At 43.8% G+C, this 15021-nt stretch overlaps 1 protein-coding gene across 1 annotated transcript in view; it reads left to right on the top strand.

The window, feature by feature from the left end:
* Positions 1 to 15021, top strand: part of PLXNA4 (plexin A4) — a 944413-nt gene that overhangs the window by 684037 nt on the left and 245355 nt on the right. The window contains 3 exon segments of the mRNA XM_030216701.1: positions 2093 to 2283; positions 10522 to 10673; positions 13482 to 13599. Coding sequence (XP_030072561.1) covers positions 2093 to 2283; positions 10522 to 10673; positions 13482 to 13599 — 461 coding nt within the window.

Genomic DNA, 15021 nt, shown 5'->3' with positions numbered 1-15021 from the left:
AGATTTAGAGTCACAATTAGAAGAACAAGGTATCTGTTAGGATTAAAATGCTTTACAGAGTTTTAATGACTTGAAATTGGGGTGTTTTTAATGCCAGTGAGTCGCCTTGAAAAATCCTGACACCTATAAAAATAAATAAAAGGTGGAGGTATGGTTCTGAGGCTTTTTTCTCCTCCCCCCCCCCCCCCCCAAATTTTTGTCTTACTCTATATTTAAATTGTATGTTTAAGTACATAAACTGGACATTTGAGTTAGAATTGTGAGATATATACAGTCTCTTTCATTCTCTATTGGTATTGTGGTTACTATTCAGTATTGAAATGAGGTATTATGACCTCACAATATCAACTCTGGTTACTTCTATATATAATAAAAATGAGCCAAGTATAGGACAATCAAGCCATTGTGACATCACTGATGAGGTTGGCTCTTAGGCCTTGGTGGAATGAGGCATTATGACATCACAATATCAGCTTTGGTTATTGGAGACTGAAACTATTCACACTAAGGGGGGGGGGGGGAGTTATCAACATGTGTTATTTTACTACAAACTTGTGTTGTTTTAGAACAGGTTCCATTTTATGCAATGAGACCTAGTTACAAATTGTAAAACAGCACATTTTAACGGTAACCACGTTGAGAACTTACTGCCTTATTGGTAAAATAACTCATCTTAACCGTAGCCCATGTTGATAACTTCCTCCCCCCCTTAGTGTGAAGTTTCAGTCTCCAATAACCAGAGCTGATATTGTGATGTCATAATGCCTCATTCCACCAATGCCTAATTGCCAACCTCATCAGTGATGTCACAATGGCTTGATCGCCCTATACTTGGCTCATTTTTACTACATGTAGCAGTAACTCAGTGTGTTAGTGCATCTTAAACAAATTAAATCAATAATGTGATGTAATTTATTTACACTTAGACCGCTTAATGCCAACATTTAGTCCAAAGCGGTTTATAGAAGAGAATGAAATACAACAAGGAAGAAAAATTATTAAAAGCCTAAATAAGACATTTTTGAAACAGATATATTTTTAATTGTTTATGAAAAGAAACATAAAAATATACCCGAGTTAGAAAAGATGACAAAGCATTCCAATTATGAATCCCTTGATAAAAAAACAGACCTTTTGTAAATCCTTGTATATCGAATAAACTTAAATGATGCAAAACGTAAACTAGAATTGTCTTTTAATCTAGACAAATGTCTGACCGAGAAATGAAAGATCAGACATCGACTGTGAATTAACATGTAGTAAGTCAGTTATATGTTGAAAAGTTCTAACGTATTGACATTTTTTAAATTAAAATAAACATATGAAACAAAGCTGTAAAAAGTTCAAGATATCAGGAACTAGTCTAAGTTACAGGATGTGCAGCAAGCTAATGTTAGAGCTTTCCATTGCCACTACTGCATCAAGGGGTTAATTCTATAGCTGTGTCTATTTGGAGCCTATTCTTCAAAGAAAAGTAGGCACCATTAGAGGACAAATACGCATCCGTATTTTAGGCGAGACCCCTGTTCATCAGCAACAAACTTACAAAGGTCTTTTTAAAGACCATATTCATTTCAACCTCTGTTGACCTATTGGATGGTTTTAGACTCCAAAGGGAAGCATTTATTGGTGGTTGTCGAGTCTTCAACCACCAATAAAGTTTGTCCTTTTGAATCCTTGAAGTATTGCTGGTTTGTTCTTGGAAAGCCATTGTCTACTTCCTACTGTTGTCGTGTTTTATACTTCCTGTGGGATTGCAGTGTTCTTCTACTTCGGTGGACCACCTTTCTGCTCTCTCTGGCATTTAGACATAAGCACTTGCACCAGCTGTATGGCTGGCATAAGTTCTTGTGCCTAACCGATAGGTGCATATATACCTGATTATTCTATAAAGGAAATTAGGCCTCTACATTCCTTTATAAAATCGGCATCACATAGATGCCCTCAATGTACCTAAATGTAGTGCACAGTCATAGAATTACCCCTCACAGTGAGTGGCTGCCCCGATGAAGGTGACCAGGACTGGAAGGAAAAATGAAATAGACCCTTGGATGGATTTTCTCCTAACTCAATTTCTTTCCTGTTCCAATAGTCCATCTTTACAAGTGTGGGGCCATGAGGGAGAGCTGTGGCCTGTGCCTGAAGGCGGACCCTGACTTCGAATGCGGCTGGTGTAAAGGAGAAGACAAGTGTACCCTCAAGCATCACTGCCAAGTACCAGATAACCAGTGGCTGGAGTTTTTGGGCACACAGAGAAAGTGTACAAATCCCAGAATAACTGAGGTGAGCCATTATCACTCCTTAAACTACAGTGATCCAGTGTTAAGTGGTTTGGAGAAAATCCCAATTCAACAAATCTTGATCTGCAGCCTTACAAGTGCCAGACCCCCAGCAGAAATCTCTGAGCTGGAGTGATTGACTTTGAAAAGGTGGGTATGAGGTTTCTCCTGAGCAGGGGCCTCTGTGAAAGGCTGGACTCAGTAAAGTTGTGAAATCTTCCTTTCCTCACATTATTGCCTTTTACTACTCTACCTGAATGTAGTAATTCACCTTGAACCACAACTGGAAAGATGTGAGCTAAATGCAACCTCATTACTTGTCATTTGGAGTTGACTTGCTTTTCTTTTTCTTAATTGCAAGTGCCTGTTATTTCTTCGAAACGGATTCTTTTTGGTATCCTTTCTCAGGCTAGCAAACTCGATAGAGCCTTGGTGTGAAAAGGCAGAACAGAACGTACTCAAAACCAAAGAAAAAACATAGGAAATGGAATCTTGTAAATTTCATGTAGGTTTTATGAAAAATGTCTTCATACCCCTGGATGTTTTTAGACATGTGATGTGGACAGCCAGCTGCTGCAGACCTGAATATATAAAACAAGTGACTCGTACAACAAGGTGGCCCCCAATTAGCCCGTGGACCCCCTGCCTGATGGTATATCTGCTCTAGGACTCACAGAATGGTTGAAAGGCAGAAGATTTTTGGCAAACTTCAAACACTTATTCTGCTCTATCTCCTTCGGAGGAATTAAAACAATAATAACATAGAGGGTTTTTTCCAAAGGCGAGGTGGTGTTTTTAGTGCACGCTAAACTTAGAGATGCCCATAGGAATATATGGGCATCTCTAGCATTTAGCGTGCACTAAAATCGCTATTGCGCCTTTGTAAAAGGCCCACATAGTGATAGATGGCAGATAAAGACCAGTGTGGTCCTTCCAGTCTACCCAACAAGGTGACTAGAGTCGTAGCTGGTTCTCTGTGCAGAACATACAGGTTACGACCTCTCTGCCTTTGTTAAGGACTATACCTGCCGCTCCATGAAGGTCACACTATTGTAACCCTTGGAACAGGGACCCATTCTACTAGGCATGCCCCTCCCCCCTCCCAGTTACTTTGCTTCCCTCCCCCCCCCCCCCCCCCCCATACCTCATCAATCAATAACCCTTCTGCACACAATTGTGGGATAACCTTAGGCCGCAGCTTGGTTTATTAACATTTAAACTTTCAATTAACATCAGCAAATGTTAACCCCACCCCCGAGCTACAGTTGTCAAAGCATAACATCAACAGCTCCCTCCCCCCACCGCTTGCCATGATAGCAAAGCAGCAACTTCCATTTCCTGCTGTCACCGCAACTCTTCCTCTGACCTGTGTGGACCTCCACACATTTATTCCGGGTCACCTGACCCACCTTTAATGACCTAACTCATCCCCATGAGCCATTGCTTCTGTAGCTCGGGTTTTTGCCACTGCGACAACGCCAACACCATTTGCCTAAAAAACAAAATTCTACAACAAAAGGAAGCCTCACCCCTTTTAAATTAAATGTAAGGGCGGGAGGGAGGGCAAAGCCGCCTCCGAGGATCAGGAAACGCCCTGAGCCTCGGAGGAAGCCCAGACTTTATTCCCTCCCAACTGCCCTTCCCCCGGCAACCTCTCCTCCAATCAGTTGCTAGAATCGGGCTCAAGGGCTGGCTGGATGGCCTCTTTTAAGCCAACCAATCATTCCAGCCCCTGACCCCGCCGGCCGAGTACACTGACCCCCCCACCCCCCACCCATGCACTCAAACCTCCCGCCCAGAGCCTTCCCAAACAGGCCCAGAACTCTTCCACTGGCTGATTCCTCACCCTGCGTCAGCCAAAGGGCTGCTGAAACAGAAAAGTTTTCAAGTTTGCCTTCAAGGATTTTAAAGAGGGGTCACTGCAGAGATGAATGGGAAGTGAGTTCCAGACAGCGGGGGAAAGAAAGAAAAAAGCAGTATTTCTAGTGGATTCTTAGGGCTGGGAAGAACGAGAGGATGATCGTTAATAGACTGGAGAAGCCTTGCCAGGGAGTAAGGTATTGTTAAACGCGCAGGATAATCTGGGAGACCAATTCTGAGTGCCTTAAAAGGAAGAAGAGCTTTTTTTTAATAGATTATACGTTTTTCGACACGTAACCAATGAAACTGAGTAAAGTTGTTACAGGTTTTGAGATCTTGCCAGGTATTTGTGACCTGGATTGGCCACTGTTGGAAACAGGATTCTGGGCTTGATGGACCTTCGATCTGTCCCAGTATGGGATTAGTTACGTACTTATGTACTTGGGATTCTAAATGGAATGCTGCTACTCTTTGAGATTCTGCATGGAATCCTGTCACTCTTTAGGATTCCAGAATCTTGCTATTCTTTGGGGTTCTACATGGAATGTTGCTACTCTTTGAGATTCTGCATGGAATCCTGTCACTCTTTAGGATTCCAGAATCTTGCTATTCTTTTGGGTTCTACATGGATTGTTGCTACTCTTTGAGATTCTGCATGGAATCCTGTCACTCTTTAGGATTCCAGAATCTTGCTATTCTTTGGGGTTCTACATGGAATGTTGCTACTCTTTGAGATTCTGCATGGAATCCTGTCACTCTTTAGGATTCCAGAATCTTGCTATTCTTTGGGGTTCTACATGGAATGTTGCTACTCTTTGAGATTCTGCATGGAATCCTGTCACTCTTTAGGATTCCAGAATCTTGCTATTCTTTGGGGTTCTACATGGATTGTTGCTACTCTTTGAGATTCTGCATGGAATCCTGTCACTCTTTAGGATTCCAGAATCTTGCTATTCTTTGGGGTTCTACATGGAATATTGCTACTCTTTGGGTTTCTGCATGGAATCCTGTCACTCTTTAGGATTCCAGAATCTTGCTATTCTTTGGGGTTCTACATGGAATGTTGCTACTCTTTGGGTTTCTGCATGGAATCCTGTCACTCTTTAGGATTCCAGAATCTTGCTATTCTTTGGGGTTCTACATGGATTGTTGCTACTTTTTGAGATTCTGCATGGAATCCTGTCACTCTTTAGGATTCCAGAATCTTGCTATTCTTTGGGGTTCTACATGGAATGTTGCTACTCTTTGAGATTCTGCATGGAATCCTGTCACTCTTTAGGATTCCAGAATCTTGCTATTCTTTGGGGTTCTACATGGAATGTTGCTACTCTTTGAGATTCTGCATGGAATCCTGTCACTCTTTAGGATTCCAGAATCTTGCTATTCTTTGGGGTTCTACATGGAATGTTGCTACTCTTTGAGATTCTGCATGGAATCCTGTCACTCTTTAGGATTCCAGAATCTTGCTATTCTTTGGGGTTCTACATGGAATGTTGCTACTCTTTGGGTTTCTGCCAGGTACTTGTAACCTGGATTGGCCACTGTTGGAAACAGGATCTGGGCTTGATGGACCTCCAGTCTGTCCCCCAGTATGGCAACATTTATGTACTTATGATGTATTTCTAGGATTGGTGTCACTGATGTTTCTGCTACTGCAGGAGTGTGGTGCAGATGTAACTTCCGTTTCCTTACGTTATTGAAACATTGTAGCCAGCTAGAAGTGCTAGTGGTTCCCAAACTGTGCGCCATGGCACCCTGGTGCACCTCAGCGAACTCTCAAGGGTGCCGCGGCACATCACTCCCTACTTCCACCTCCTGCAGGTCCGGCATGTGCTGGATTCCTGCTTCTTGCTTCTTTCCCCGCCACCACTGCAGTGCTTGCGGCTTATATTTTCGGGCATCCGTGATTCACACAGGCACTGCAGAGAGTTCCCACTTCCGCGTCCTGCCCTCACAACAGGAAGTTGCATCAGAGAGGGACGGACGCGGCAGACTGGGAAGGCACTGGAGTGCCTGTGTGAATCGTGGACGGCCCGAAAATGTAAGCTGCAAGCACTGCAGCAGCAGTGGGGGAAGGAGAAGGAAGCGGCAGCGATCCTGGACCTTCGGGAAGGAAGGTAGGAGCGATGCTGGATTTGGGGATGGTGTGCTGGTGTGAGAGGAGGGACCTGCAGGAAAAGGGAGACCTATGTGGCTGGGGGGGGGGGGGTTGGAGACCCATCTGGCCAGGACAGGGGGGGTGGGGTGACCCATGTGGCCGGAGGGGTTTGGAGACCCATGTGGCCAGGCTGGGGGGTGGTGCGGAGACCCATCTGGCCAGGATAGGGGGGGTTGTGTGTAGTGACCCATATGGCCAGGGGGTGCCACGGAGTCCCATGTGGCTTGGGGGGGGGGGGCGAATACCATGACCCGAAAAAATTTGGGAACCCCTGCTCTATGCTGTTCCTGTCCTGGAATGTTAACATAGTGCTCCTTGCAGGCATTTCCATTTTTCTGAGCCCCCTCCCCTCAAAGACAGTCCTGGTTTCTGTCATGAAATGTCCAAGGAATTGGGTACCACTTGCAAGCAGCTCCTGGAAAGCGTCTTGGAGCAGGTGGCGAATGCTGCTTCCCAGCAGTTGTCAAAAAATATATATCTAAGACTAGACAATGAAAAGGAGAGAAGAGAAATATCCGAGGTTGCTTACTGTCTCCTGCATTTATATTGTCACTCAAAGAAATTAGAGGACCTATAAAACTGCCCAGAGGCAAAATTGCATATTTTAAAGAATGTCACACAGAATCTGTAAAGTCATTCCGCTGTCAGCAGTGGATATAAATTGAGACTGGAGGCATTTATTATGATACACCAGCTGCTTGGCAGTTTATGGCTGTTCAAATTCACTCTTCTGCATTCCAAGAATTTCGGGTCTGAACTGCTTGAAATCAGTGTTCTGGGGATGAAGAGGCAATCAGTTTTGTCACATCCAGCTTAGCGTTTCAAAAGTCCATGTGGCAAAATAGCCACCCTGAGGTTCTTAAGATTTTGCTGTAAAAACCTAAGTGAAAAGCTTAAATGGAGCTGTCATGTGACACAGGCACCAGATGAAGGGTGATTTGCCATCCCTCCTGGCTACCCAACTTTTGTAGAACAGAGATTCCCCTAGAGGTAAAGACCTTGATGGATTACGCATGGCCCTACAGACTGGCTGATTTTTAGGAGGGTTGGTCAATGCTTTTTTTCTTTTTTTTTTTATAATGTCAGCTGCAATGGCTGAATTAAATTCAGATATTGAACATCAGTGCCCAGATAGCCCCTAATTCTATAAACTTGCATGCACAATTTTACGTTTAGCAGACAAAGTTTTGCATGCAAGTTATTGAATCGTGTCAGTTATATATACAATTTAATAGTTAGCTGCAGATTGGGTTAGCAGCAAATTTTGGGCTATAAAAGGTGTTAATTGGCGCTAATTGAAAATAATTACCAGTTACACGCTAACTGCCCTTAGTTTTCTTCAAATTGTGTGTGAAAAATATCCAGTGGATGTGGGAGGGGCATGAGTAGGTCAGAGAGCTGCCTGGCACTTTCACGCATTAGTTATAGAAGTTATGTGTCTATCTAACAACAGTTAGAAGCAAGCTTATACACCAGCCATTGAGCTAGCGTAACTGCTCACACCTGAAGTTATGGTAACAACTGCAAACTTAGGCTAGTATTCTGTAATGGCACTACATGCGTACTTCCAGGGCTGCCGAAGGGGGGGGGGGCAGGGGGGACAAAATTCCCCAGGCCCGGGCCTCCAGGGGGTGGGCCCGGCGTCAGGGTCAGGCCGCCGGCGCTGCAGTTCCTGGTCTCACCTGCCTGCCTCCTTGGCTCCGGGCCCCCTACATTCGAAGCAGCAGTCACAGATCGCCTCCCTTCGGGCCTTCCCTCCCTGTGTCCCGCCCTTGCGGAAACCGGAAGTTACATCAGACGAGGGCGGGACACAGGGAGGGAAGGCCAGAAGAGAGGTGATCTGTGACTGCCGCTTCGAATGCAGGGGGCCCAGAGCCGTGGAGGCAGGCAGGTGAGACCAGGGACTGCAGCGGTGCGGCAGCAGCGGGGGAGCGATGGGGGGGCGGCAGTGGCGGGGGGGCGGAGGCTGGGCAGCCTTGCCCCGGGCCCGGCCTAGTCTCTCGGTGGCCCTGCGTACTTCTAAAGAACCTCAATATGGTACCACAAAGAGTATTATATAAATTGAATTTTGTTTGGATATTGCTTCTTGCTTCTCTTAATATTTTTTTGTTTTATTTATTTATTTATTTATAGTACATTTATACCCCACATTTTCCCACTAGAGCAGGCACAATGCGGCTTACAAGGTTACATAAGGTTACAACTCATTGAGGGTAGAGATACAAAAAGACAGTAAAATGGGTAGAACATGAAGATAATAAAGGATGCATGACGAGGTTGATGCAGTTGGTGGTTTAACAAGGTGAAGTCAAGTAGATGAAGGTGAGGACTTATTGCGACTGGTTGGATAAGCTTTCTCGAATAGAAATGTTTTTAAGGATAAAAACAATTTTAAAAAACCCATAAAAAATAAAAAATTAGGAGGTAAAGACCTCATTTAAACCTAAACCCCACTCTTTGAAACTTGTTGTTTCTTGCTTAGGGGGTTGGCCAAACAAGTCATCATAGGTCTTAAAAACCTCCTGTTACCATTGCTGACCAATAAAATTAAACTCTTTTGTATTCACATTAACAATAACTTGTCCAACAATCGTGTATGAAAAACGGCTTAGCTTGAGTAGTCTTGCTCGTAAGCTAATCCAAATGATCGTCTGATGGTTGTATTATGAAACTTTACTCCGACGCTGTCAAATGCTCAATGGGGAGGGGGGGTTCCAATGGGGTCCCGTTTTGCTATGGCTTCTTCCGGAGACCCCACCTTCCTTGACGATCTGTTAATTTGGATGTTTTCACAGCAACATCCAAACAAAATTCAATTTTCAATAGGAATGGATCCTAAGGAGCTTAGCTGAGATTGAGTGGCAGAGCCAGCCGGTGGTGGGAGGCGAGGATAGTGCTGGGCAGACTTATACGGTCTGTGCCAGAGCCAGTGGTGGGAGGCGGGGCTGGTGGTTGGGAGGCAGGGATAGTGCTGGACAGACTTATACGGTCTGTGCCCTGAAGAGGACAGGTACAAATCAAAGTAGGGTATACACAAAAAGTAGCACATATGAGTTTGTCTTGTTGGGCAGACTGGATGGACCATGCAGGTCTTTTTCTGCCGTCATTTACTATGTTACTATATAATACTCTTTGTGGTACTATATTGAGGTTTTTTAGAAGCATGCTATTTAGAGTATGGTTCTGGGATACATCAACCTTATTTGTCGTTACTACGTGTGTACTTGCCAATATAGAATTCGCAGTTACTCCTGAATTCTATAAAAGTTGCTAAAATTGTACGCACAAATTTGGGCATGCTCCCAATTTGCTTGCGTAATTGAATTGGATAATGAGCTAATTAGCGCTAATTGTCTTGTTAAGCAATTATTGGCACTAATTAAGATTAATTAAAATATACGTATGTACATTTAAGCATGGGATCTGCATCTATTTCACGTTTTGAGTTCAAAAAGCGGGGTGCGGAAATGTTTGATCGCAGGCTCAAAGTGGATTACATAAGTCTGTAGTGCAAGCTACAGTACAAGAAGAACAATTATACAAATTGAGAATAAAGAAATAAAATAACAATTAAACAGCAAAAGACAAGAGATAATAACAGGTAATTATAGTCCTCGGGTCTGAAATTTATAATAATAGTTAATTCTAGTTAAGTAAAACCAGTCTATGTTAATTCCAGAGTTTAAGTATGCATTGGGTGAAGAAACATTTTCTTCGATTTGTTTTAAATTTGCTACACTGTAGTTTCATCGCATGCCCCCTAGTCCTAGTATTTTTGGAAAGTCTGTTCACGCTTTCCAAAAATACTAGGACTAGGGGGCATGCAGTGAAACTACAGTGTAACAAATTTAAAACAAATCGGAGAAACGTTTTCTTCACCCAACGCATAATTAAACTCTGGAATTCGTTGCCGGAGAACGTGGTGAAGGCGGTTAGCTTGGCAGAGTTTAAAAAGGGGTTAGACAGTTTCCTAACGGACAAGTCCATAAACCACTACTAAATGGACTTGGGAAAAATCCACAATTCCAGGAATAACATGTATAGAATGTTTGTACGTTTGGGAAGCTTGCCAGGTGCCCTTGGCCTGGATTGGCTGCTGTCAGGGACAGGATGCTGGGCTCGATGGACTCTTGGTCTTTTCCCAGTGTGGCTTTACTTATGTACTTAACACGTGTTTTTTTCTCCTTTTAAAGATGTTTTTGTCCTTTTATCTTTGTGTTTCAGATCATTCCTGTGACTGGCCCTCGAGAAGGGGGAACAAAAGTGACCATCCGCGGTGAGAACCTGGGCTTGGATTTCAGTGAGATTAAAGACTACGTCAAAGTGGCGGAAGTCAAGTGCACCCCCCTCGTCAAGGAATATATTCCAGCTGAGCAGTAAGTGGGTGCGCAAAATCACGCGGAAAATTGAAGGTTAGACCGTGGTCTCGTTACGCAGGAGAGGCCCCTTTGTGTTTGGCTTTCACTGTACAAAAACTAAGGGGTCCTTTTACTAAGTTGTGTGACCGTGGGAGGGGGCATGGGCGGATCAGGGACATTCCCAGAATTTAGGCGCAACGTTACAGAATAGGGTCATTTATGCATCAAACTGCCATTAGTTGTGTGCCAGCTTTTCAGGTTTCAGCAGGCGTAAGCGCGCGCGTCAAAGTTAGGTGTGAGATCCACGCTAAGCTAGTATTTTGCAAAGGGCGCTTTGGGCTCGATTCTATATATGGCACCAAAAATTAACACACGCTAGGCAACTACGCCTAAGCGTATTCTAAATACCGCACGTAGATTTAATGTGACTAAATCTCCACATCAGGGGTGTAGCCAGACTTCGGCGGGAGGGGGGTCCAGAGCCCGAGGTGAGGGGACACATTTTAGCCCCACCCTGGTGCTGCAGACCCCCCCCCACCATTGCCGACCCCCCGCCACCGCCACCAATTTTGATGACCCCTGCTGACAATCCTCTCGACCCCCCCCTGCCGCCGTCGTCGCCGTGGGCTACCTTTGCTGGTGGGGGACCCCAATCCCCGCCAGCCGAGGTCCTCTTCTTCCCCCGAAGGCTTCGCTCTTTCTGACATCCTGCACATGCAACGTGCAGGACGTCAGAAACAGAACGAAGCCTTCGCGGGAAGAAGAGGACCTCGGCTGGCGGGGATTGGGGTCCCCCGCCAGCAAAGGTAGCCCACGGCGGCGGCAGGGAAGGGTTGGCGGTGGGAGGGGGGATCGAGAAGGTCATCGGCAGGGGGGTCCAGGGCCAAATCTACGGAGGCCAAGGCCCCCGTGGCCCCACGTAGCTACGCCATTGCTCCACAAGTCCATTTATGAAAAGCTGGTGTAGATCCCTGCGCATAAATTTACGCGCACTGGCCTTTTACAAGCAGCGCTACCGATTAGCATGCGCCGAATGCGAAGAAGCCTGTGGGAATTGAATGGGCTTCTTCGCATTGAGCACACGCTAATCGGTAGCGCCACTTGTAAAAGGAGCCCTTAGTAGCCTAGAAATTATTATGAGAAGCACAAGAATATACACACCTATGCATTGATACGGAAATAAAGAATATCAATAGAAATCAAACAAAATAAAACATGGAAAAGAAAATAAGATGATACCTTTTTTATTGGACATAACTTAATACATTTCTTGATTAGCTTTCGAAGGTTGCCCTTCTTCGTCAGATCGGAAATAAGCAAATGTGCTAGCTGACAGTGTATATAAGTGAAAACATTCAAGCATTACTATGACAGTAAAATAGATACCATTGGAGATTCTACATGGAATGTTGGTACTATTGGAGATTCTACATGGAATGTTGCTACTACTGGAGATTCTACATGGAATGTTGCTACTATTGGAGATTCTACATGGAATGTTGCTATTCCACTAGCAACATTCCATGTAGAAGGCTGCACAGGCTTCTGTTTCTGTGAGTCTGACGTCCTGCACGTACGTGCAGGACGTCAGACTCACAGAAGCAGAAGCCTGCGCGGCCACATTGGTGATCTACAAGGGCCGACTTCTACATGGAATGTTGCTAGTGGAATAGCAACATTCCATGTAGAATCTATAGAAATCAAACAAAATAAAACATGGAAAAGAAAATAAGATGATACCTTTTTTATTGGACATAACTTAATACATTTCTTGATTAGCTTTCGAAGGTTGCCCTTCTTCGTCAGATCGGAAATAAGCAAATGTGCTAGCTGACAGTGTATATAAGTGAAAACATTCAAGCATTACTATGACAGTAAAATAGATACCATTGGAGATTCTACATGGAATGTTGGTACTATTGGAGATTCTACATGGAATGTTGCTATTCCACTAGCAACATTCCATGTAGAAGGCTGCACAGGCTTCTGTTTCTGCGAGTCTGACGTCCTGCACGTACGTGCAGGACGTCAGACTCACAGAAGCAGAAGCCTGCGCGGCCACATTGGTGATCTACAAGGGCCGACTTCTACATGGAATGTTGCTAGTGGAATAGCAACATTCCATGTAGAATCTATAGAAATCAAACAAAATAAAACATGGAAAAGAAAATAAGATGATACCTTTTTTATTGGACATAACTTAATACATTTCTTGATTAGCTTTCGAAGGTTGCCCTTCTTCGTCAGATCGGAAATAAGCAAATGTGCTAGCTGACAGTGTATATAAGTGAAAACATTCAAGCATTACTATGACAGTAAAATAGATACCATTGGAGATTCTACATGGAATGTTGGTACTATTGGAGATTCTACATGGAATGTTGCTATTCCACTAGCAACATTCCATGTAGAAGGCTGCACAGGCTTCTGTTTCTGCGAGTCTGACGTCCTGCACGTACGTGCAGGACGTCAGACTCACAGAAGCAGAAGCCTGCGCGGCCACATTGGTGATCTACAAGGGCCGACTTCTACATGGAATGTTGCTAGTGGAATAGCAACATTCCATGTAGAATCTATAGAAATCAAACAAAATAAAACATGGAAAAGAAAATAAGATGACACCTTTTTTATTGGACATAACTTAATACATTTCTTGATTAGCTTTCGAAGGTTGCCCTTCTTCCTCAGAAGAAAGTGAAACAGCAGCTCAGTGTTTAGAGTTTGGTAATGAAGGCCAGCTGTTAGAGTTAACCTGCTATAGACAGGAATGCACAGGAGCCTGGATTAGCCAAAGCTGAGCTTCCTATCTCTTCTTCTGCACGGCAGGATTGTCTGCGAAATGGGAGAAGCCAAGTTAAGCCAACATGCCGGTTACGTACAGGTGTGCGTGGGAGACTGCAGGACTGAATTCAGGGCCAGATCGTCACAGTTCTACTACTTTGTGGTAAGTCTGAAGTCAAAAGAAAGTGAGTGGATGACTTTATAGCCATTATTAAAGAATGCATAAATCATAAGGGGCGAATTTATCTCAGCTTTATGACGTTCGCTCCTATCTGTTTTTGGAAATACGGGTGCTGTTATTTTGTTTAGCGTATGGACATATATTTAGATTTTTTTGACAACATTTTTCAGTCAACGGATATCGTATTATTTTGTTACAGATTCCTAGTGAACTTTTTTACTATCTTGGTTTGATAAAAGATATAAAATGCTGGTTTGATGTAAAAAAAAAATAAATAAAACTAAGGAAACAAAAATTAGGAGTATTAATGATGTATAGAGATTTTAAGTGAGCCGAATTTTTTGCTAAACTGACTGAGATTAAGCTCAGCTGTGGTTACAGCCTAAACTGAATTCTCCTTTATTCCGTTTTAAAACAAAGTTTTTCCTATTTGTTGTCTGGATAAGACATTCTGGTGTGATCATATAGTTCCCTAGGCATCTGATATATACATATTTTGTATTGCAAGATTGACTGTGTTTTTGTGATTTTTGCATATATTTTTGTCTCTCCCTCGGGGGTTCTTATTTTTGTTAGTGATTATAAAAGAATAAGCATTATAGAGACAGAAAATATTGAAAATGAAAACAGAAAAACCATCCCCCCCCCCCCCCCCCCCGATATTCAGCGCTATTTGACTGGTCAGAACGAATGCTGACTGGTTAAATAGCGCTTAACCGGCTGTCTGCCGATATTCAGTTGGGGATAAGCAGTTATCCCCGGTTAGCGGCTAGCTGGTTATATAACTGGCTAAGTCTGAACATTGACTTAGCCGGTTATCTTTAAACCGGCCAGATATATAAACCAGCTATTCAATGCCGGTCACCGAAAATGGCCTAGCATTAAATGTTCGGGCTTAGCACTGACTGTGGGAGTTAGCCATGCATATAAGCTAGTAGTCTTGTCCTCTCCCTCAGAGAACGATTGTGCTTTTTCTTGCTTTCTTGAATTCAGATACAGTCCTCGACTCCACCATCTCTGCTGGAAGGCCATTCCATGAAGCCACCACATTGGAGCCGACTCTGTGGGTGCTGTGGGTGCTTGAGCACCCCCAATATTGAGAAAAATTCCTTGTATGTGTTCAGGAGAGGTCATTTCCATTGGGCTTAGCACCCACAATAATTTTGAAAAGTTGGCTCCTATGATACACCACCCTTTTCCTACAGAAATATTTCCCTAAATTACTCCTGAGTCCGTCCTCTTTCACCTTCATCCTATGCCTGAGGATACCAGAGCTTCCTTTCAATTGAAAGAGGGTCATCTCCTGTTCATTTATGCCATGGAGGTATTTAAACATCTCTGTCATATCTCCGCTCTCCTGCCCTTTTTCCAAACTATAATTATTGAGCTCATTAAGTCTGCCCC

The sequence above is a fragment of the Microcaecilia unicolor genome, chromosome 10 (genome assembly GCF_901765095.1).
Source record: "Microcaecilia unicolor chromosome 10, aMicUni1.1, whole genome shotgun sequence".
Classification (NCBI taxonomy): domain Eukaryota; kingdom Metazoa; phylum Chordata; class Amphibia; order Gymnophiona; family Siphonopidae; genus Microcaecilia; species Microcaecilia unicolor.
This window is presented reverse-complemented; position numbering and strand designations above follow the sequence as displayed.